Source organism: Natator depressus, chromosome 7, assembly GCF_965152275.1.
Source record: "Natator depressus isolate rNatDep1 chromosome 7, rNatDep2.hap1, whole genome shotgun sequence".
Taxonomy (NCBI): Eukaryota; Metazoa; Chordata; order Testudines; family Cheloniidae; genus Natator; species Natator depressus.
This window is the reverse complement of record NC_134240.1, coordinates 37,142,424-37,165,514: the sequence shown is the minus strand read 5'-3', so window position 1 is coordinate 37,165,514 and position 23,091 is coordinate 37,142,424. Positions and strand designations below refer to the sequence as shown.

Here is a 23,091-nt window from a genome sequence, read left to right as displayed (position 1 = left end):
TATTAGAATTCTGGAGAAAACAGAACCTGGATTCATACTAGCTCTGGCTGAGGTTTTGCAAAAACTACGAGGAGAAATAGGGCTGAACTCTGCTCTGTTACACTGATGTCTATCTGGATTAACTCTAGTGAAGTTATTTAGGGTTTAGAACAGTGAAAACTAGCAAAAGTTGGCCATAATAGGTCAGTGCATGACTGCAGAAACAATCTGTAAAACTGCTGTTCAGTCTTTTCAAATCCTTTAATTTCTTGTTGGGGGACATTCTGATGAGTCCAGTGCTAGTTATGGACACAACAGCCTGCAAAATCTGTTGGCTAGTATAAAATGTTTCTGGTAGAGTACTGAATACTTCCAGATACTTCACTGGAAAATAGCCCCTCTAGAGAGAGAGGAGTATAGTTTTACTCCAGTTATTTATTTTTGCAATGGTAGTAAAAATATGGAGGTACAACATAGCAATTATGATAGTACTTTATGTTTACAAGAAACTGAATGAACACTGCCACTTATTGGTAAGGTACAAAGTGAGTAAGTTTTAACTTTATCTCAGGCATTTGAGTATCTGCATATTGCATATGAGGAAAATAGTATATATGACCAGTAATTGCAGTGCTTTCTTAATTCAAGCAGTGTTTTAGTGGAGAATAGTGAATAAGTGTCACCATTCGTTTTTGTCACAAACTGTTTTTCTGACCTTGGTCAAAAGGTAATCTACATTTGTTGTTTTAATTTACAACACTTACATAGTCTACTACAAAACATGACTGCACTCATACAACTTTTAGTATGATATAGCAAACAGGAACATATATAATTTCCCATAGTGATAGTGCTCATGAAAGTTAGCTAGTTGCAGAGTGCAAAATTTTAAAGCTCCCAAAACACTCTCATACAAGTCTTTTCCTTCTTGTGTCATGTTAACGTCTTGTAAGAGATATGAAAGGGATGATCCTTTTCTCAGACATATCCGAGTTCTATAGTCAGTCTCTACAATCAGTTTTCAAATATTGCAGGAAGGCATGTCAGGTATATAGAGGGAGAACTGAAGCTTGGACCCAAAGATTTCCTGTTTATGGATCTGTTTTCATTGCTTTCAATGCCTGTTTTAATGTAACAATGTGTCCTCTTCAGAATTGTTCTTTTCTTGATCAAGGGTGTCACCAATGTAGAAATAATTTTCTGCTACCTCCTGGTAGACAGTGATGTACTTGGAAGCTTTCCTTGTCTGTGGTATCACAAATCTTTCTGTGAATTCACTTTTACTCATTGGCTGCTTACCTTGTGCAGCCAAGACACAGTTAATAAATGCCAGTGCATAGGTATAACAATTGTGGTGGTGTTCATCGTACCTGTGAAATGGATAACCAGGTTAATGAGACAAACTAGTTCTTTAAATAGTGTGTGTAAATTGGAGATGACGATTTATTGGCTGAGATAAAGAACCATACACCTTCCAAAAATACTAAAATTCTCTTAATGCTAGAACTTAAATGCACCTGTAATGATGACTGTCCCTCTGATGCTCTCAGATGCTGCAAAATTGTGGGCATAAAAAAAAGTCAGATTCTAAGCTCTAGCGCATCATTTCTCAAATGTGGCCACATGCGGCAGCCAGGGGCTTTTTGTGCAGCCACAGCCTCCTTGGTGGTGGTGGGGGGGTGTCCCCCCTCCCACCAGTGGTGCCAGTAGGTGTTGGGTCCTGTCCCCCTCTGGAGCCACAAATGCTGGAGGATCAGGCAGGCAGTGGGGCTCGGGCTTCAGACCTGGGGTGGCAGGCTCCAGGTGTGTGGCAGTGGGCTCCATCCCCTGGCCACGGGCTTTGAGCCCTGGCCCCAGGCTCATCACCCCTTCCATCCCCTGCCCGCCTGCCTCCTCTGGCCCTGGGCTCCGGCCATGCAGCAGTGGGCTCTGACCCCCAGCCACAGGGTTTTGGACTCCACCCGTGGGGCCGTGCGATCCAGCCTCAGCCATGCAGCAGTGACTGCTGGCCTCAAGCTCACCCCCGTGCATCCACACACACGTTGCCCTGGCCCCCACTTCGTCCTCTGGCCCTAGTGCATTGCTGCTGGGCTCCAGTCCCCAGACTCACACTCCCGCCCCTGTCACCCCTGGCCCTGAGATGCCTCCCTACCCACCTCTCCATCCAGGGCTTAATTTGTCCCCCAGCTTGTCAGGGCTGAGTAAGTCTGTTGTGAAAAGTGATATTTGTATGTTTGTTAATATCACTTTTGACTGCCTCGCTAGCAAGTCTGCTGCTGTGAAGAGTGATAAACAAATATCACTTTTCACAGAAACGGACTTATTAGCTAGCAAGTCTTAAAAAAAAAAAAAAACCAAGCAACCAAAAAAGCAAAAGAAACAACAACAAAAAGGAACAAGAACACACAAAGCACATTATTTGTTTCTATTCTGTTTAGGTCCAGTAAAGAACAAAGAAAACTGTACATTATTTTTATTATTGAGTCTGCGAAAAAACCCTACGTAAATAAATTACAATGATTTGGACATGTATATGTGCATATGTATTTGTTTTTCCTGAAGTTAATTGACAATTTTTCCTAATACTTAGAGTGGCCACCAGCAATAGTTGGTGGCCGCACTCTGAGGCCACCAAAAATTTTCTTGTGAGAACCCCTGCTCTAGCGTATGCAATTATAAATTCCAGTGTTTAAAATAAAAAGATAGCTTTGACCAAGTTAGCTATCTATCCCCTTGTTAATTGCTGTACTATTATCTGGTTCAGAAAGCTGTCACCTGCAGCAGTGATGTGAATGTGCCATGACATACATCTTTCACTGTGGTATTTCCTTGGAAGCATAGTTTAAACCAATTAAATGCTATTATTAATATGTTGATCTAGGGGCATATACTCTGCCTGGCAAACTCCCGTTGGCGATAATAAATTGCACATGTATCACAAGGGCAGAAATGCCTTTAAGTAACTAATTGAAATGGAGTTAATACTTGAAAGACAAATTAAAATTTTTTCTATATGTTCTTTTCCCTATTTTTAACCAGAATATTATTCTTCAAGTTGGACTGTCCTATGGAACCACCTAAGCCAAAAGTAGGCTGCAATTATCTGTCTTTTCATCTTTGTATTGTTTTTCAACCTCTCCTATAAGTTAATAGTATGTATCCTAAGAATTTTTACAGCAATAGCAGTCAACTTTAATATATCTTCCTCCTCCTGCACATCCCTGGTCTTCTTACTACTCCCCCCGCCCCCTTACTACTTCACTTCCCTTCTATAAACCCCTGCACAGACCACCTGCTCTGTCCTCTACCTGATTCTATGCCCTTTCCATAACCACCTCCCATTCCTACAGAAATCTTGCTTCTCCTAGTCCTTTGACCCTCCCTCCTCTTGCCTCCTGTATAGCTGTCACTTCTGTGTTATATATTATGTACTGTATATCTCCTGGCAAGGGGACCTATGAATGCACAAGACTTGCTTGTTACCCCTGGGAATTTACAATATTCATTTGCAACATCCAGTCTTCTGCAGACTTGTAGCATGGAGGACTGAGTCTAGTTCAAAGCATTCTGCTATTTCTTTTCAAAGCTCTTTTGCTTTGGTGCATGATGTATTTATAGTGACCTCTGACTTCTGGTTTGCTAAGCATGTTATTGCCTGAATATACTTGCTTCATCATAGCTTATTGTTTTAGTTAAGTTTCAGAGTAGCAGCCGTGTTAGTCTGTATTCGCAAAAAGAAAAGGAGTACTTGTGGCACCTTAGAGACTAACCAATTTATTTGAGCATAAGCTTTCGTGAGCTACAGCTCGCTTCATCGGATGCATTCGATCAGCACACCCTGTCGAAAAGGGACACTGGTGGCTCCGGTCAGCACCACTGACTGGGCTGTTAAACACCCGGTCTGTGGTGGTAAGATAGGCTAGACTGTACCTGTCCTGGGTGGCACTGCGCTGTGTCCCAGAAGCAGCCAGAAGAACAGGTCCGGCTCCCAGGCGGGAGCGCCAGGGCGCTCCGGGCACTGCCCCCGCCTCCAGTACTGGCTCCAAATGGGAGCTGGGGGGGGGGGGGGGGGGCGCTATACCTGCAGGCAAAAGCAGCACGCAGAGCCCCCTGACCCCCAGCCCAGGACCTGGACATGCATCCGATGAAGTGAGCTGTAGCTCACGAAAGCTTATGCTCAAATAAATTTGTTAGTCTCTAAGGTGCCACAAGTACTCCTTTTTCTTTTTGTTTTAGTTAAGTAATTATAAGCAAATATGCTGCATTGCACAACATCTGGGAAACCCCAGTGCAATTTTCTCACTAATCCTAGTCCAAATTTAAAATGTTTGGATGCCTAAAGTTAGTCTGCTTGTGCCCAACCCAGCAAAGCACATGCTTAAGTGTTTCTGCTGAAACAAGGCCATAATGGGGTATAGCACTGTAACAGAAAATGGGTTCCATTGCTGTTTGTTGAAGATAACTTGGGGGATTTTAGTTTGCCATCATTGTATTTATAACAAATGACACATTATCACATTCATCACTATCAAACGTGTTCAGGGCCATCCTTAGGATTTATGGGGCCCTATGCAGTATTAAACTGGTGCCTCTATGCCTGATGGCAGCGCGGCTCATGTGTATTTTAGATAAGGGTGGTCTTTTGAAGGATTTATTTAAAAAATCTATGTCTGAAGATCCAAGCATTTAAGGCTAAATAAAGATGAATACTCAGATTGTGCATCTAAAAATCTATATAAGGATTTTTTAGAGATGTGATTTTTATAATCTTCAGCAACACACTAATGAAATATTATTTTGAAAGCAAATTTTAAACTAAGGTCCTATAGACTAACATGTTCTGAGTAAATATTACAGTAATGCACAGCTGTTTTTGTCAGTAAATTCAGAAACTGACAGTATATACTGGGGGTTGGCAAATGCCTGCTAAAGGGCTTCATTACCACTTGAATGGCTCTTTAGCAGTTTAAATGTTGTGTTAATAGGTCTGGCAGGCTGGAAGGCTTTTTCACTTTTAAGTACTAGATCCCCTCTGGAGGAAGACTCACCAGGCTGCAGCAGCCAGTTGTGATGGGAGCCTGCAGGAAGGGTCAGAACAAGGATAGGAAGAGGCGGACGGGTGGACACTAAGACCCAGGGGTGCTGCAAATGTATGCTGTGTATGCCTAAGGATGGCCCTGAATATGTTTTTAGATTACCACCTTTGAATGGAAAATATGGCCTGGTATTAGCAAAAATAAAGTTGCCTGTAACTTAAGCCACTGGAGGTTATCTACGTCTGACTCAGTTGCCACTCCTACTCTTTCTTGCATTTATATATACCATTTTAAAAAAAACAGCAGAAAGGCACCATTCATTGCATCTAATTTTTACAGACTCTTCCAATAAAAAGCAAGGTATAGTTTAGTGTTCCCACGCAGATAACTTAATTTAAATTAAAAGAGGGAATTTAGGTATTTTATAGTCTCCTCTACATTCCTAGGCAATATACAAAGTGTGTGGGGTCTCTTAAAACACAACACAAGTCTTTCCCACAAATGTTTTATAACCTTTAATTTAGAAGCAAAGCTGAGACAACATGGCTTATTTTAAAAATTGAGTTCAGAGACAGTGATTTTATTCTTTTCCTAAGGAGCTGCTCTCAGTGAAATCACAAATATTTCTTGGAATACATTTTTACTCTTCACTTACTGCCTCTACTTGCTTTCCATAGATAAGTAATGATCCCAGTAGAGACCACTCCTGGGATCTTTGTATTGTATTTATAACTTGGAAGCATGACTGATTTTCTTTCAGGTCTTGGGAAGGGACATATTAAATCAGATTTTTCATGCTGAAGCCCAAGATCATTCACATAGTTGGTGTCTTAACACATTATAGTCATCTAAGCTTTATTGTTTGAGAGTGAACTAAATTCTCAGGATATAAAATTATAATGACTACAAATCACACATTGTCTTTAGAATCATGCAGAAAATAATGAGAGAGAAACCAAAACCGTAAATGAATATTATCTGTCTCAAACAAAACCAGTGGCTTACAGTTACTGCAGCAGGGGGAGCACAAAATCTGGATCAGCAGAAAATACACTGTCATCACAGCACTAGTCTGTATAACAAAAAGGTAAAATGTAACTTCTATAGCTACTTTCAAAGGTTACGCAGATTTTAAAAAAAGAAAAGGAGTACTTGTGGCACCTTAGAGACTAACCAATTTATTTGAGCATGAGCTTTCGTGAGCTACAGCTCACTTCATCGGATGCATACTGTGGAAATTGTGGGGGGGCGGAGGGTGAGAAAACCTGGATTTGTGCTGGAAATGGCCCAACTTGATGATCGCTTTAGATAAGCTATTACCAGCAGGAGAGTGGGGTGGGAGGAGGTATTGTTTCATGGTGTCTGTGTATATAATATCGTCTGCAATTTCCACAGTATGCATCCGATGAAGTGAGCTGTAGCTCACGAAAGCTCATGCTCAAATAAATTGGTTAGTCTCTAAGGTGCCACAAGTACTCCTTTTCTCTTTGCGAATACAGACTAACACGGCTGTTACTCTGAAACCTGGCAGATTTTAGAACAATTTAAAATAATTATCTTTACTTTTGGTTAAAGTAAGTTCAAAAAAAACATTTTTTGTCAGCGAGTCAATTAATTTGCTTCAGCTCCATTTCAAGACTTTGCTTGTATGCCTGCCAGTCATTTGGAAGCAAATTAAAGAACAGGAATTAGAACTAGTTGGCCCAATACTTGCTGAGGTTCAAAATGCAGTAATAAAACTAGTTCACTACAAAAAACTTAACACAGGACCAATTTTTTAAAATTTGTGTTTGAATCTGCATAGTTTTGGTGAATGATCTGAAAAATCTGTGTAAAATTGCTATCTATTCTATTAGAATATCTAGAAAGCTCAATATGTCACCATTTAGATTGGGTGTGCATGGACAGAGTGACTGCAGGCATACTTGGGACTAGTAGGTCACTTACTTTTGTGACAGGTTTCAGAGTAACAGCTGTGTTAGTCTGTATTCGTAAAAAGAAAAGGAGGACTTGTGGCACCTTAGAGACTAACCAATTGGTTAGTCTCTAAGGTGCCACAAGTCCTCCTTTTCTTTTTACTTTTGTGAGTAAGCTGTCTGGGAATTAAATATTCTTGCTATCAAAAAGGCTTGTAGAAAAAAGTGTAAATACCTAACTGTGTCTCCACCATCATTTTGTTTGACTTCAAATTACTTTTAAGAAGAAACATTTACGGGTGGGAATTTAAAAAGTGCCAGAATAACTGGAAGTCAATGGGACTCATTTTCTGAAGTCACTTAGTTGCTTTTGAAAATTTAACTTGAAATCAAATCCTTTTGATTTCAGCCAAAAAGACAAGGAAGACTCAAAAACAAATGTTAAAATACACCACTACATCAGCCAAACATAGAGTGGTTAAAATTGGGCTTGGTTCTACAAAATACCAAGTGCCCTCCCATTGACTTCAGCGTTTCACACAATTGAGCCCAAATAGGATATTTAGTAATTTCACTTTTTAAAATGAACATTTAGAGCATCAGCCTTCTCCTTTGAAGCTGTAAGTTTGTTGTTTGCCTGTATGCCTGGTGAGGTGACATGCATGTTCCAGCCTGACCACATCACTGATGATGCTGTTGTCAGCCATCAGCCCCTATGGAACCTAAAAAGAATGAAGCATTCTATGCCAAACATGATGGTTTTGTTCAAAGTCTGCTGACGTCTTTCCCTAGTTAATTAGCAAAAGAAAAACATTGCAAACTAGCTGGAACTGCTGGAGATAAGCCTGATAGCATATTTTTTCCATTTCTGACTATTGACATGAAGTACGCATCTGGATGTACGCTGTGGATGAAAGTCTGACGCCACTGAAGTCAATGGCAAAGCTCCCATAGACTTCAGTAAGGTCAGGCTTTCACCCTGTAGATCAAAAGGTAGCTAGAGGGTTGAATCCCATAACCAGTGATTCTTTGACTACAGAACTGGGAAAAGTCAGTGATTCTCTTTCCACAGCCAACCATACATTCTTCAGGAGCTATGACTTGGTGAGGAGAATGTTATCAGTAGTGCACAAACTCACATTGCTAAAGAATTGACCTTAATACGCTGTAGAGGTTCTGCATTCCATCAGGGTTGTCTGTTACTTCAATAATTACCTCAAAATACCCTTTTCTGTTAACAAAGGTGTCGATTTTCAAGTGGTGTTTTGTAGGAAGGAGTTATTCAGACTGGCTCCTGTATGACTGGGTAAATCAAGCTCAGCTGTGAACCACATGTTTAGCAGAATCCAAAGCTGAATATCCCAGTTCATCATCTTTTAATAATTACTATTCTAGTACATCTATCTGCTAAACTACATACCTGTGAAAAAACCAGGCCTCTCCAGTAGAGAATTCTTCTAGGTACTTATCCCATTGTTGAAGCAGTCCGTACATGTCTGGCTGCATTAGTGGGATACTAATGCATTGCTCCCACCCAAGTTCAACTCTATGAATGCCTGTTTCATTGTAATTATACACCAACCCTGGAAACATAAGCAGCAGATTGTCAGCAAGGGAGGAGAATCAGAAATAAAAGTCCACTGTTATAAGATGAGACAGCTAGTTACAACAATATTGCTTTCCCTAATGGCATTATTCATGACAGTACAGTAATTACTACAGCCTGCAGACCACTGTTTCCCCCCTAAAACATCATATTATGACATGTCTAATCTTGTTCATGAAACAGTTTGCATTTTTATACTGTAATTTCACTTTGCATTTGTTAAAAAATCAGTGGAAAAATAAATTTGATCCAAAACCTTAGATTCTGAAAAATAACCTTTCACAAAACCTAAACCCAAAAGGTTTTCTTTAAACTCCAGATGAAACTTATTTTAAAAGAAAATCTATTATTGTTCCTCTGCCATGTTTGCAACCCTAATATGGCAGCATGGTGCTAGTACATGAAATTGAAATTATCCAGAAAGAGACTATAAATTAAAGTAAAACTGACATCTATTTTCATTGTCCAAGATGAGGAAAAAATGCAAAAAGTAAACAGCACTGACACTGATAAATTAGATTTTTAAAATTTTAATAATCAGAGGGATTATTATAGCATGTGGGCAGGGACTTTTAAAAAAATATTTTTAATTTAGCAATTGTCCCTTTAAGATTAGTATGTGCTTAAAAATCAGCAGAAACAATTCAGCATACTTAAATCTCATTAAAAGGCCATAGTACAGTGGGCTGCCTAGTTAGTTCTTTGTGCTGGAGATGGACAAAATGGGGCTGTGCTTGGTTTTGAATGTGGGTTCCATTTTTGTCCATGCTTCCAAAATTTGTGGGGTCTGGGGAGGATAATGATAAATGGTTCTGGTTCGGGGTCAAGACAGAATCCTGGATTCAAATTCTTGGTCTTGGTGAAATCCTAACGTCATTAAAGTCAATGGTAAAATTTCCATTAACTTCAGTTGGGCCAGGATTTCATTGCAGGCCTTTTGTAGTAAAGGGGAGGATTTTTTTAACAGCAAGCCTCATATGTCACCATGTTATACCAATAAATTAAAAACCAGCAGGATCTTATTAAAGGGAAAGGCAAAATACCACATTTATTGTGAATACAGAAAGAATCATAGTAAGCAGGTAGTTATAGTTATAACATTCCATTCAATCTCATATTTATTCACACATTCATTCATACATACAAACACACACACACAGAGGTTCTGCAAGGTTGTTATCATAGTTACCAGCCTTAGAGTTGCTCATGCCAAGCCACTGGCCAGGTGGCCTGGACATGAGGAGGGAGCAGGGCCCTGTCAGATGCTCATCTGATGCTCCTGGAAGTTGGTTTGCAGAATCAGACCCCCCAAAGTTCTCACTTTCTAGAGTCTATTTTTATAGGAATTTATTCCTAGGCTAGTCTGTGGGAATTGCTTCATCATGCTGTTGCTGAATCAATCAGCAGATAGCACATTCCTGACGGCTCTGTGCTGCTAGATGTTATCTTGTTCTTTGGTTCTCCCATTCTTGAGGCTGTTGGGTGGATTCCAGTCTGCCCTCCGGGGGTCCTCTGGTTATTTCCACTTGACGCCTTCTTCAGCCGATGGACACTGGATTCTTAAGCTGGCACCTCCCTGATCATTCAGTTATTATTCACACCAAGCATCCATCCACATACATCCTCTATCTCTATTTTAATCACAATTGTTAATACAGCAAAAGGGTGGGGAGTCTCTGGGTTCTGTTTCTGTTGTTACGGAGTATTGCTTTGAGTCTCTCTCTCTGTGAATTGCTTTGAGAACAGACTCTGTCTTAGAATGTACTAACGCAATTAGCAGCTTGCAAGTTTCACACAGAGGGAGAGAAACAGTACCAAAAACCAAGAGACCTCTTAATTAGTAATACCCTGGAATTTAAACTGTGGGGAATCAAACTCATTTGTGATTTTAATACAGAACTTCTTTAATATGATCCAACAACCACAGCAATGTAGAATTGACTGGCTCGGAAATGAGTGCCATTCAGCCCTCAGGCAGTAAGACTACTTTAGCCCCAAATGTTGGTTTGGGAGGGTAGAGAGCAGGAAAGCCAAATATTAAATATATAGTGCAAATCCTAGTAAGGTAGTGGAGATACATTAGAGATGCACAACATTTTTAAAAAGAATATAAACTAATTGCAAAGCCCGTATTACCATTAGTATTGGTTATTCCGACATGGAGATCAGAGCTTCCATCATACTCTCTGAAAGAAAAATGGGAATGTTTTCATGACTGAAAATGTTATTTCTTGTAAATATTGCTTGGCTTTAGATCTGGTATGCAAAAATTTCTACCGCTTTCCCCTTCTGGCCTATTAAAAATAACCTGAAAAGGCTGTTTTCTCTGTTGGTATTTTGGATCCCGACTAAAACCAGGATGCGGACAAGCAAATGGAAATGAACCACCACCACCATGAAAAACTTAAAAGACAAATGTTTTCATTCCCAGAAAAGGTTCAGGGTTTGCACAATGGTTTTATTTTACCCAACCAAGTTCACTCATCTCTGATTAGGATAAAACAGGATGGACTGATTTAAATAAGTCATTTAAATCACCAATTTTAATCATGATTTAAATCAACAAACAGAAAACTTTTATGTAATAATCAATTTTAATCTTGTTTCGCATCTGTACTCTTTTTTACCTATTTTCCTAAAGAAAGGTTGATTCTCGTTGGTTGGTGTAATTCAGTACAGGAGAACCTCAGAGTTGCAAACTGACTGGTCAACCGCACACCTCCTTTGGAACTGGAAGTATGCAATCAGGCAACAGAGACCAAACAAAAAAGCAAGTACCGTGTTAAACATAAACTACTTTTTAAAAAGGGAAAAGTTTAAAAAAAAAAAAATTTGACAAGGTAAGGAAACTGTTTCTGTGCTTGTTTCATTTAAATTAAGATGATTAAAACAGTATTTTCCTTTTGAATAGTAAAGTTTCAAAGCTGTATTAAGTCAATGTTCAGTTGTAAACTTTTGAAAGAACAACCATAATATTTTGTTCAGTTACAAACATTTCAGTTATGAACAACCTCCATTCCCGAGGTGTTCATAACTCTGAGGTTCTACTGTACTACTTTTTGCTAACCAGAAAGTACATCTATTTAAGCAATTATATAGCTTGACATACATTTATTCAGCTTCTTAATTTTTACATGTTTATTGTGTTATAAAGTGGTGAATGATGCATATATTTACTAGATAATATTTTACTTGTGATTTGTCAGGCTGCATTTGGATGGAAATTCAAATTAAATTAAAAATGAACAAAAACAGCATTTTAAATTTGTTTTTAACAGTTTAATAGTTGTTTAAATAGTTAAATAAAACTACCTTAAATATGCTGGATACATAAGAAATAAAGTGATTTATTAAACCAAGGAAGTATATCTGTAGTCAGTGAACTGAACTGATAGTTTCTGGCCATCATGTCCTTTTAAGATTTTAGAACTAGTAGGTGAGTGGCAGATACTACCTATTTGGTTGATTTAATGTACCCTCCCTATGCACATGCACATCATTTGAAAGCTTAATATGTCTACTTTTAAGATGAGGTATGTTATGGAGTGGTCAAGTGACACCATTATCATAGATTTGGGATAAACAGTGACAACGTGTTTAAATGACATCTTCAAAGTATTTGCATTCATTTGTGTTAGTTTCATGACTCTGTGTATTATTTCAAGACATAAAATTGGAATTTTTTTTGTGACCTCATAGCAACACAACCATAATTTAAAGAGTAAAACAAAGTATAATAATTAATTTGCACAGGTATCATTGAAATGTAAGAGTGCTGGTGACATTTCTAATCAACATCATTGTCATCTTGTTCATCATTATGATCTCTGTTAAGTGTGCATGGGTTACCACAGTCTTTGTCTGGGCATGTACACAGTTCTGTGCAGGAAAGATTGTTCTGACTACAGACAGTTGATTTTTCTCAAGTATTTTTTTCATGGCTCGTTGGTTCGGGGTGTGTTCTAGGTTTTTCAAATACTGCGCACTGTATAAGAGACTCTGATTGTCCATGGAGAGTTAAGTGACTTTTCTTTCCCATGCTTCAGTGATATGTCTTGTGATGCTTCACTATCTGCAGACTGTTGTTGAAATGCCACTCTAGCCATTGAACGGAAGGTATTCTTCCCATCAGTTCTCTCTGTGTTGATGTCTATATTATCATCTCCTTCACGAATGAGATTTCCACCAGCATGAAGTGATACAATTCCATTTAGAATGAACACACCTGCCTGTAGTCAGTTTTTGCAGAACTAGTAATTGATGCAGAAGCCATTAAGGTGTAGTATGTAAGTTAAATTGAGACCCAAATTCATAGTGTAGCTATGCAGCAAGACTTATGAGTAAGGCTACGTGTTAGTCACAGGTATTTTTAGTAAAAGTCATGGACAGGTCACAGGCAGTCAACAAAAATTTACGGCTCGTGACCTGTCCATGACTTGTACTATATACCCGACTAAATCTTGGGTGCTCTGGGGCAGGGGGTGGCCCAAGGGTGCCGCAGGTGCTCTGGGTGCAGGGGTCGGCAATGGCGCATAGCCTGGGACCCCCTCAGCTGCGAGGGGTTGGTGGGGCTGGCAGGTTCTCTACCTGGCTCTGCGTGGCTCCCCGGAAGCAGCGACATGTCCCTCAGCTCCTAGGCAGAGGCACGGCCAGTGGGGCTCTGCGCACTGCCCCCACCCTGAACGCTGGCTGTGCAGCTCCCATTGGCCAGGAACCATGGCCAATAGGAGCTGTTGGGGCAGCTGTAGTGCACAGAGCTGTCTGGCCACACCTCAGCCTAGGACGGAGCCAAGGGACATGTTGCCGCTTCCAGGGAGCGCCACGAGGTAAATGCCACCCAGAGCCCTCACCCGTGCCCCAACCCCTTGCCTCACCCCTGGTGGCCTGAGACTGCCCCAGCAGGAGCTGGTGCGGCTGGCCCATGGGCTGCCTGAGCTGCTCAAGCAGCCCCTGGTCAACCACACCAGCCGCTGCAGAAGTCACGGAGGTCCCAAAAAGTCATGGAATCTGTGACTTCCATGACAGACTCTCAGTCTTACTTATGAGCAGTGATGTGATGATTTTGGAACTGTGAAATACTGTGCACTCCGCAATTGAGAGGCACCTTCTTTGACTGTCTTCTGAAGGATGATACTCATTCTATCTATCAAAGGACAAACTCCTGCATCAGTGGGGCACAAAAGTAGTTGATCACTGTAAACTACAATTACCTGGCTTTGAGTAATAGTCTGAGGCTTTCATTTTGGCTATTTCAGACTGAAGGATTGAAGTGGCATTATTCAAAACCACTTGTTAATTTGAAAGCTGTTCATCAGGCCCACTTGGAAGAACAACATCCATAAAACAGTTGGATGATTTAAGTTTCTGCTTCAGATTACTAGCAACTTGAGTAGTGTCAGCTAATATTATTTCATAGCCTAGAACAATGGTTGACTGGCTTTGTCCATGCTTTGCATGGAATGAAATTGCAGAATCAGTGTTTTTTCTAATCTGGCATGTAATTTGCTACTGGAATAGCTTGCAGTTTCTCCATCTGAGGGAAGTAGAGCTTTATAGCTAGGACAGGAGAAGAGCCTTCTTGTTGTACATAGACAATGATCTTATTTCTTCAATCAAATGATGAAATATCATAAGGGGACTGTATTGTTGAAGAGAAACTAGATGGCTTTGCTTTAAGATTCATTTTACTCACATAGGAAGAAAGGCAGGTAGAGTGATAAACTGCATTTTAGCAATCAAATCTTCCAGAGATATTCTCTGCAACATGTCATCATTTCCTCTTTGAAGTGCTGCCTCCCTTAGATTGGTTGCTTTCTCAAATATTTCTATTTTATGAAGTTGCTTGTATTTTTTGTGTGGTTTTCTCAAGTGAACAATACAACAGGACTAATCACTGGAGGATGTGTTTACTCTGGTAGCTATAGAAGCAGATTGAACACGATTGATGTTCTCTGGTCGGATTCAGAGTTTTCTTTTCTGGATTCAGTACAACTCTGACATGTGCCAAATTCCACTTACTTATGTATTTCTGAAAGCAATCCCTGTGATAGAGTATTGGTGGCCTATCATCTAAACTACAAGACTCATATAGTAGTCTCCAGTACAGTTCATCTCTCCTAGATTCTGCTGCCAGCATCACAGAATACTGTCCAAGACTGGTGGCTTTTGACAGTTTTTTGCATTCTTTTGATTTTTCTTGACAAATAACACATTTTTCAAAGTTTGTGAAGAGTCTTTTTCTCTTTGATGGATGCTTTAAAGGGCTTGTATTCTTCATGTCTTCATACACTATAACTTTCTTGTAGAGGTAAAATGCCCAAAGTATATTGCTGGCATTACCACCACCACCATATTTCATCTTGTACAAGTATACAGACTTATGTTAAAGTAGATATATATGTTAGTATCAAAATTGCCATTTTTGATTACTGAACATTTTGATTGAATCTCAGTAGGAAGCTGCATATTGTTATCTAACACTAATACTTAGGTGTCCCTGAATTAAAAAGCTAGTTTCTAGAATATTTCAAAGGTTAGTACTGCATGCACAGGCAGTTACATATTAAAACAGCCTACCAGGCAGACTAGCAGCTACATTGTAAGTACAAAAGCTAACAAATGGAAAAGCATTATATTAGGAATTCATATATATTTATATCTACCCACTATGCAGTATAAACTGAGCACACAATCTATTCCTACTGTGCACAACCTTCATTGTGAGACTAATCTGGTCAGAAAATTTCAACTGAAAATATAGAAAACTATTGTAATAATTTGTAAGCTACTTTGACAATTAAGAACATGCAATATGAAAACATTTCATATTAGTATACTGCAAATGTTGATATTCACCATTTTTGCCACATGCTAAACAGCTTCATAATTTCTAAAAAAAAAAAAAAACTTGTCCATGCAAAATCAGTAAAAATCTTGTAATGGATTTTTGTTTGGTAGCTTTGACCAATAACATTAAGGTGTTAATTTTAACTTAAACAGTAAAAAGTACAGTCAGTCATATTGCAGTGTTCCTGGAACAGTACAAAAATGATGCTATCATTTTTTATACCATCGTTTCATCTCACGTACGGACTTATGGAACCCCTTGACATCTCCAAATCATACCTCATCTAAACAAACAACATAAGATTTCAAATTATATATGATGTGGGTGTGTGTAGGGTGGTACACTAAACTCCTGAGATATAGCCCTTTTTGGAGAATTGCTGTATGCCTATAGTAGATCTCATCCTCTCTCTCCTTGTTTTTAGTCATAGATTGGAGAGAAAAACAAACTTTCCTACTTTTCAACTCCCAGTTGGTTTTCAACTTTGAATGATATAGTCTAATGGTGGACAACCTGCGGCCTGCAGCCCATGCATGCGGCCCATCAGGGTACTCCGAGTGCGGGTCGCGAGACATTTTGCTGACGTTGACCGTCCGCAGGCATGGCCCCCCGCAGCTCTCATTGGCCAGGACCATGCCTGCGGACGGTCAACATAAACAAAACGTCTTGTGGCCCGCAATCAGATTATCCTGATGGGCCGCATGCGGCCTGCAGGTTGCCCACCACTGATCTAGTCAGTGCAAGGAACTAGTTGAACAAACTGGAATGAAGAAAACATTTTCTCTCCATCTGCAGAAGAGGCAACCGTTGTTACAAGCTCATATTGCACTTTAGCAAACTGGTCCCAGGTACTTAGCGAGTGACTTCCACCAGTTCTGTGCTTTGACTTTCTTTAAAGCTTTGGCAGAAAACATGTAATGCCTACTGTGCTGTGTTTTTTTTTAAATTTAATTTTAATTATTTTAATAGATTATAGCACGTTTAGCCTTAACAAAGGTAGTTTATCTTTAAAAGAAAAATTTATTTAAATGAAAAAAACACACATGCTGCTGTGATCACCAGCAACAAGGGAGTGATGAGCAGAACAATGACCCCAGAACCATAGTGTACAGCTCACACTGCAGAGCCTTGGAGCACTCATAGATGAAAAATCAAGGCCCAGATTGCCTCTTTCTGACACTAAAACTGATGGAAGGAGGTTCTGGGAGAGGAACTTCATTGAAAAACTCATTCTTTAAAAAATAATAAACATTGGCATCTTTCCCTCTAAGAGAGAAAACTGGTATACATGTATAACTCATTGTTTTACATATATAGAATCTTTCAACATCACCTTTAATTCTAGTGTCTGAATAAAATGTCATATAGTTTATATAAGATTTTAAATCAGAACTCCCCTATGTAATCAATAATACAATATGGTCCAAGGAATCTTAAAAAAATAAAACAGCCATGTTCTTGTGTATATACATACACAGTATGTTCAGTTTGATACACATTAGAAAAATTACCATGAAAGAGACAAATCCTGAGGATTTTACTCAGTTTCCACTCAGACAAAACTCTCACTGAATTAACTGGGAGTTTCCCTGATCCTGCAAGACCTTAATCTGGTAGGTTTTACACACCTGAGTAGTTCCATTGGCTTTGGTGGAACTCTTTACTTGTAGAATCAGGTCACTAGAAGCAGTAAATACATGTTAACATAAGCAAATGCTATAAGCAAACATTTGGAAACACTTCATTTAGCAATGGTAACAAAACAAAATATCCATACCTAAGAAATGTTCCTGTAGTAGGTTTAAGTAAAAATGAACATTTCTGCCTATGCCCGTTGACAAATGGGCTGGGAATGCTGACAGGTGCATCTTCCAGTCTCCTGTAGTTTAGACTCTGCCCACAAACAGGGCACAGCTTGGGCACGTAGGAACAAAATATGTCCTTCTTACAATGGCTGAACTTGATTAAGCCTTTCTCTGAGTCCAAGGACTGCATTGTTTCAGCCAACTACTTGTGCAAATAGAGGGAAGCTTTCTGAAACTACCTTATTTTGCTGCCTATCACAATCTCACCCGGAGCAGGTGGATCACTGGATTAGGAATGGATGTTATTCAGTGATGTCATTCAGAATGACAGCCCACTTAACCACTCACTGTTAGGATAACTAGTAACTGGAGACATAATGTTTGGACATCCTCTTAAAGAGCTAGTGTTCATTTTAATATTTACTACATTAAGAATTGAGTTAAGAGGTTTTTCAGTGAGATAATATACATAGTTTTGCTTTGGTTCAGTTTTTGATCTTCCCCTCTAGCTCTGTGTATCTGTAGGTTTTACAATTAGCAGTTTCGAATACAAAGTACATATACAATACAATGCTCTTCAACAGCAAAGAAAATACAGGCTAAACAAGCTTTTGTGTTGCTCACAGGTATTAAAGCTGAATTGTGTTTACATCATCTCTCTGTAGATTCTAAAAAAAAATGTTTTTCTTAGTTCTGAGAATGGTATTGTTAGCTCTATCTGTGCTGCTTTTCTAGTAATAAACCAAACCTGTTATCTCTACTTTAGTTCTGAATTCTGTGTATGTATATGTAGTAGTCTTCACTATCATATGGTTTGTAAGTTACAGGGTCAAACTGAATGCTGGTGTGACTCCACTCTCAAGTTAGTAGTTAACCCTTGCTCTGGGTTTCTCAGTGCAGTCATTGTTTTCTTCCTTTTGACTTCCAGGTTGTAAGCTCTTCTAGGCAGGTACTGTATTCATTCTGTGCCTTGTGAACAGCTAATTTCTGTTGTTGTTTATGAATAAATACCAATAATAGCTGTTTCTTCATAATATGTAACAACTAATTCCAGTGACTGTTTTGTTTTCTACATAAGAACTTAATAAACATGAAGCTCTTTGATCACTTTGTTGCTCCTGTATGAGCTTGCTCTAACACCTTTTACCAGTATCCAAAGCCTGACACTGAGCTAAGCCATCTCTAGACAGAATTCTTTATTTCTAAATTCCAGACCATTCACAACTGCTTTAGGGTTTATTTGTTTTTATTCCTTGCATTGGATATTTCTTCTCCACAGTAAAAATAGCAGGATCTGGCCTGAATTCTGTCCTGAGTAACACCCATACAGCTCCTTTAAATTAGTCACTAAACAAAATAGGCAGAATGAAATGTGGGGCAGTGGTAGCAAGGGCAGAATTTACACAATTATGTCCCTGAGGATAACTTGCAAAAGAAAATGATACTGAGTTTATGCCTTTTTTACTTTTTCCATAATGGAGTAAAAAGAGCCTGAAATGGGAGGGTTTTGTTCTGTTTTTTCTTTTTTTAACCTTGCTTGCTTTTTATATTAATAAATCAGGTTCTGTTTAGCTTGAAAGTCTCCAGCATGATCGAGAACTGGTGAAATGGCAACATCACAAAATTTTGATAAACCAAAGTTGAGCAACTTGGAAAGGATGGGATTTTTTTGTCGGTAAGTTTTAAACTCCTGGTTTGTGCTATTGCCCCATGAATTCCAATGACCAGTGAACGGTTTGGATAAAAAGAAAAGGAGTACTTGTGGCACCTTAGAGACTAACCAATTTATTTGAGCATAAGCTTTCATCAGCTACAGCTCACTTCATCGGATGCATAAAGTGGAAAGTACAGTGAGGAGATTTTATATATACACCCAGACCATGAAAAAATATACATTGTAAGGAGAGTGATCACTTAAGATGAGCTATTAGCAGCAGGAGAGTGGGGTGGGGGGAGAGAAAACCTTTTGAAGTGATGATCAAGGTGGGCCATTTCCAGGAGTTAACAAGAACGTCTGAGGAACAGTAGGGGGAGGAATAAACAAGGGGAAATAGTTTCACTTAGTATAATGACTCAACCATTCCCAGTCTCTATTCAAGCCTAAGTTAATTGTATCCAATTTGCAAATTAATTCCAATTCAGCAGTCTCTCGTTGGAGTCTGTTTTCAAAGTTCTTTTGTTGAAGGATACTCACTTTGAGATCAGAAATCGAGTGACCAGAGAGATTGAAGTGTTCTCCAACTGGTTTATGAATGTTATAATTCTTGACATCTGATTTGTGTCCATTTATTCTTTTACGTAGAGACTGTCCAGTTTGGTTTGGATAAAGAAAGCCTTTGTTAAAGACCCACCTCCCTCCCCTAGGGTTGCTAACGTTTCAGGATTGTCATGGAGTCTCCCCCAATTAAAGATTAATCTTTAATTAAAGATTGACATGATGAAACTTCCAGGAATAAGTCTAACCAAACTTGGCAACCCCAAGGTGTGTTGCACTCAAGGAATGTCCTTGAGGTGCCCAGGAATTAATTCCTCAGCAACCTGGGGGCCTCAGGCTGGATATTGCTGATACCTCAAACAGGAAACCTTCCTTCTTCCCCCCCCTCCCCCCTCCCCCCTCACTGTGCCTGCCACGGGGACCCGAGGGCACCACCTAATCCTGTCTAGGCACTGAACCATGCCCCCTTTTCTAGGGCACAGGTGGAGCGCGCTGCACCCATCCATGCCGAGGGGGAGCGCGAACGCTCTGCTCGTCTCTCCGCCTACCTGTCTATGGTACCCTGGATTCATAGGCGGCTTTCTAGTCCTGGCGTCTATGATCTGAGCCGAGGACGCCTCACACCGTCTCTATGGCTAAGGAAGGAAACGCTCTGACTCCCTGTATCTCTATGGTTCACGGAAGCGACGCTCTGGCCCCTCCCTATGTCTCTATGGCCAAGTCCGCCGCGAATAGTTTCCCAATAGGCGCTAGTTCCCTCAGAAGGAGTCCGGGGGAGAGTCCCAGCGGCTCCGGCCCTCACCCGGGGCTCTGCGGAACCAACCAAGAGCGAGCGGCGCGGGGGGAGCGTGTCCGTTGCCTGCGGGAGCGGCCGGGGAGCGGAGACATGAGCACCAAGGAGGTGACCTGCAGGTGAGAGCGGGGGCGACGCAGCTTCTGGGGCCGGGTCCCGGCACGGCCCTCGACCCCTGCCCCGCTATCGTACCAGGCCGCCTGGAGACACCGGGACTCGCTCGCTCGCTGCCCCGCGACTCCGGGTGCGGGGCCCCGCTGGGCCTACATGTCAGGAGTCCAGCGGGGCCGCAGCTAGAGCCGGCTCCGGGGCGACCCGCTCTGGTGTCGCAGCGTCTGGAAATGGCGCCTCCCAGCCCAAGGGTTGCCGTTGTTCCGACCGGCCGCGCGGCGCCAGGCCCTGCCCCCCGGAGCTCGGCCCGGAGCCCCGGGACAGCCGGTCCCTGGCGAGGTGAGACGAGGCGAGGCGCGCTGCCCGGCGCGCGGGCCTGTACGGGGCTGCCTGGAAACGGCCGGCGAACGCGGCTGTGTACAGGGCGCCCGTCGGCCCGCGCCCCTCGCCCCTCAGTCGCCGCGGGCCGGGCAGACGAGCGCGTTCCCAAGCGGGCGCTGGGCGGGCGTCCCCGCCGCTTCTCGGAGCGAGCTGGCCGGTTGCCGCTGGCGCGGAGCAGAGCCGGGCTCACTTCAGCGCCCCAGCCGTGTGCGGCCGAAGGAGGGGACTGGAGCCCAGAGGGTCGGGTTGTTTGCAGTCCCGACCCGTCTGAATCCGACGCTTGTAGTCGGGTCCTGTCAGGTTGCCGGGCTCCATACGCCCAGGTACGTGATGCAAAATAACCCATAACGCGTACGGGGCTGGGGTTTGTTTCTCCCTAATGTCAACGATTTGTCTTTTCCTCTGGAATTTGCAGAGTGGTGCTTTTCGTTGTTTTGGTTTCAGTTCCCAGCGTATTGTGCCTTTTGCATCTGGTCATCTTCTGAGCAACTTGCAGAAGAACAGAGTTCGTTAAAACAAATTGTTAGAGAGACCAGTGTTTGCATTGTGTCGTTATTGTCAATTTACTATAATACTGCTTGCTGGTTTAAAAACTTACATGGGGATGAAGAATTGAAAATAACACTATATAATAGTTTATCTTGTATTTCTGCTCTGCTTAATTGTTTTGTAGTGCTCATTGTTGCTACCTTTTTTTAAAAAAACGAATGCAAAAAGCAAATATTTGTTTTTAGTGACCAAGAATCTATGTATTTCAGCTGCACATATTTAAAAGTATTTAGTGATTCACCAACAGGACCTTTTAGGAAAGTGTCAACCAGAAGTGCTGCATAATGTGATTAAAGTGGCTAATTATACTCATAACTCTAGCTGGAAATTTAAGAGAACTGCTTTTCCCCACGTGTAATCCTTTACCTGGGGTTTTTCTTGCAATGGAGAACAAAGGGCAGGACTGAGAGAGAAATGCTCTTCAAAACCTTTCTCTAGAAAATAAGCGTTTGTCCTAGTTTACAGTATGTAACAGATCTCTGTGGTTGTAAACATTTATCCCTTCAGGTATTATATGCAAGGGGTGTGTCGTGAAGGAAGCAGGTGTTTGTTTTCACATGACTTAACTACAAGCAAACCCTCTACTATCTGCAGATACTACCAGAAAGGACAGTGTGCCTATGGAGCTCGCTGCAGGTAAAAATTGCCACTCTTCTAGTATAGTGTGTGTTTCCCACAACTAGAAAAGGTGATTGCAGACAATACGTTTTTACACTCTAGGAAATAAAGGAACCACAGCAACAAAGATACATTGGGTATGTTTATAAACAAGAGTAAGATAATGAAAAGCTTATAAAACCAACATGAATGGCAAACATTGCGCTCCTGATGAATAAATTGGGGACTCAGCAGTTTCCTGGTTTTGTATCTTTGTGCTCTGCATGAACCGTAATGATCGTATGGCTTTTTATCCTTAAGTTTTGTGGTGGGCTTTTTAAGACAGCAAGCTCCTTGTTGTTAGACCATGTCATCTCATGTTTGTAGTGCTGAATACTGTGGTGGCTTGGGCTTAAGTTGAGTCTCTGACTGCTACTGTAATACAAATAATAATGAATTCTAGAGTTATGCCTAACTGTTATTTATTCGGATGCTGTGGAAAAAAGGGGACTGAGTTAAGGTTGCTGTGGAACTTTTATGCTGAATTTCTTGATTTGTGTGATAGAAATTTTAATATTGTTAATACAAAGTTTAGGCCTTAACCTCTGTGTAAAATAGGGATAATCTCCCCTCACTAGGCTGATTGCTTTGAGTTCCTTAAACAAGTGGTGCTATAGATATTAAAATATTGTCTTGTTGTCAGATATCAGTACAATTCATGCACCATTAATCAGTAGGAACCTTTCCAGGTTGATCCATCCTGCATCTGACCACTTTGAAGTTAGCATTAATGTTAAAAATTTTAGCGTGTTTTCTTTATAAAGTATTTTAATTAATTTTTGTTCACTCATGTTGGTGTGGGTGTGCAGATACTGTGGTGGTCCCAAAGGGGAAGTGGGTAGGATTTAAGAGGTATGCCTCTTGTCCTGCTGTGTTTCCCACTTCGGACGTCCATATGTGATGTCCAGTTTTCTTGGGGGGGAAGGTCGACCACCTTCATGGCGCTCATTCTGCAGCACCTTCACCCCAATAGCTTGCAAAGACCATCAGCTCCAAGCTTACTGCTTCAGGATGCACTAGCAGATAAACCCTCCAGTTCCATAGCCACTGGTTCTGTGAGTACTGAGAGGCCTGTGTCAGCTCTCAACTCTCAGAGAATAAAAAGTGTATCCTGCTGAAAGTACTGTCCTTTGCTCCTGAAGTGAAAGCAAAACCTTCGATACTGAAGGATCCTAAGCCATCAAATCCTAGTTCTA

The 23,091-nt window shown here is 40.9% G+C and overlaps 2 protein-coding genes across 4 annotated transcripts in view; one reads left to right on the top strand and one right to left on the bottom strand.

Annotated features, from left to right (window-relative positions):
* Window positions 1–34: 34 nt before the first annotated feature.
* MKRN2OS (MKRN2 opposite strand) lies at window positions 35–20,235 on the bottom strand. 3 transcript variants are annotated; one of them, XM_074958147.1, is made up of 5 exons: window positions 19,953–20,235; window positions 17,013–17,064; window positions 10,674–10,723; window positions 8,352–8,514; window positions 35–1,349 (listed from the first exon to the last, which is right to left on the bottom strand). In XM_074958147.1, the coding sequence occupies exons 2-5, from the start codon at window positions 17,024–17,026 to the stop codon at window positions 1,106–1,108; spliced, it is 471 nt and encodes a 156-aa protein (XP_074814248.1). In that variant the 5' UTR covers window positions 17,027–17,064; window positions 19,953–20,235; the 3' UTR covers window positions 35–1,105. The 3 variants fall into 3 exon arrangements, with proteins under 3 accessions (XP_074814248.1, XP_074814247.1, XP_074814246.1); XM_074958145.1 differs by lacking the exons at window positions 17,013–17,064; window positions 19,953–20,235 and adding an exon at window positions 17,162–17,624 and having other exon boundaries at window positions 36–1,349; XM_074958146.1 differs by lacking the exons at window positions 10,674–10,723; window positions 17,013–17,064; window positions 19,953–20,235 and adding an exon at window positions 17,162–17,391.
* Window positions 20,150–23,091, top strand: part of MKRN2 (makorin ring finger protein 2) — a 27,399-nt gene continuing 24,457 nt past the window's right edge. The window contains exons 1-2 of the mRNA XM_074958136.1: window positions 20,150–20,316; window positions 21,746–21,874. Coding sequence (XP_074814237.1) covers window positions 20,291–20,316; window positions 21,746–21,874 — 155 coding nt within the window. The 5' untranslated portion in view covers window positions 20,150–20,290. The remainder of the gene's footprint in view (window positions 20,317–21,745; window positions 21,875–23,091) is intronic.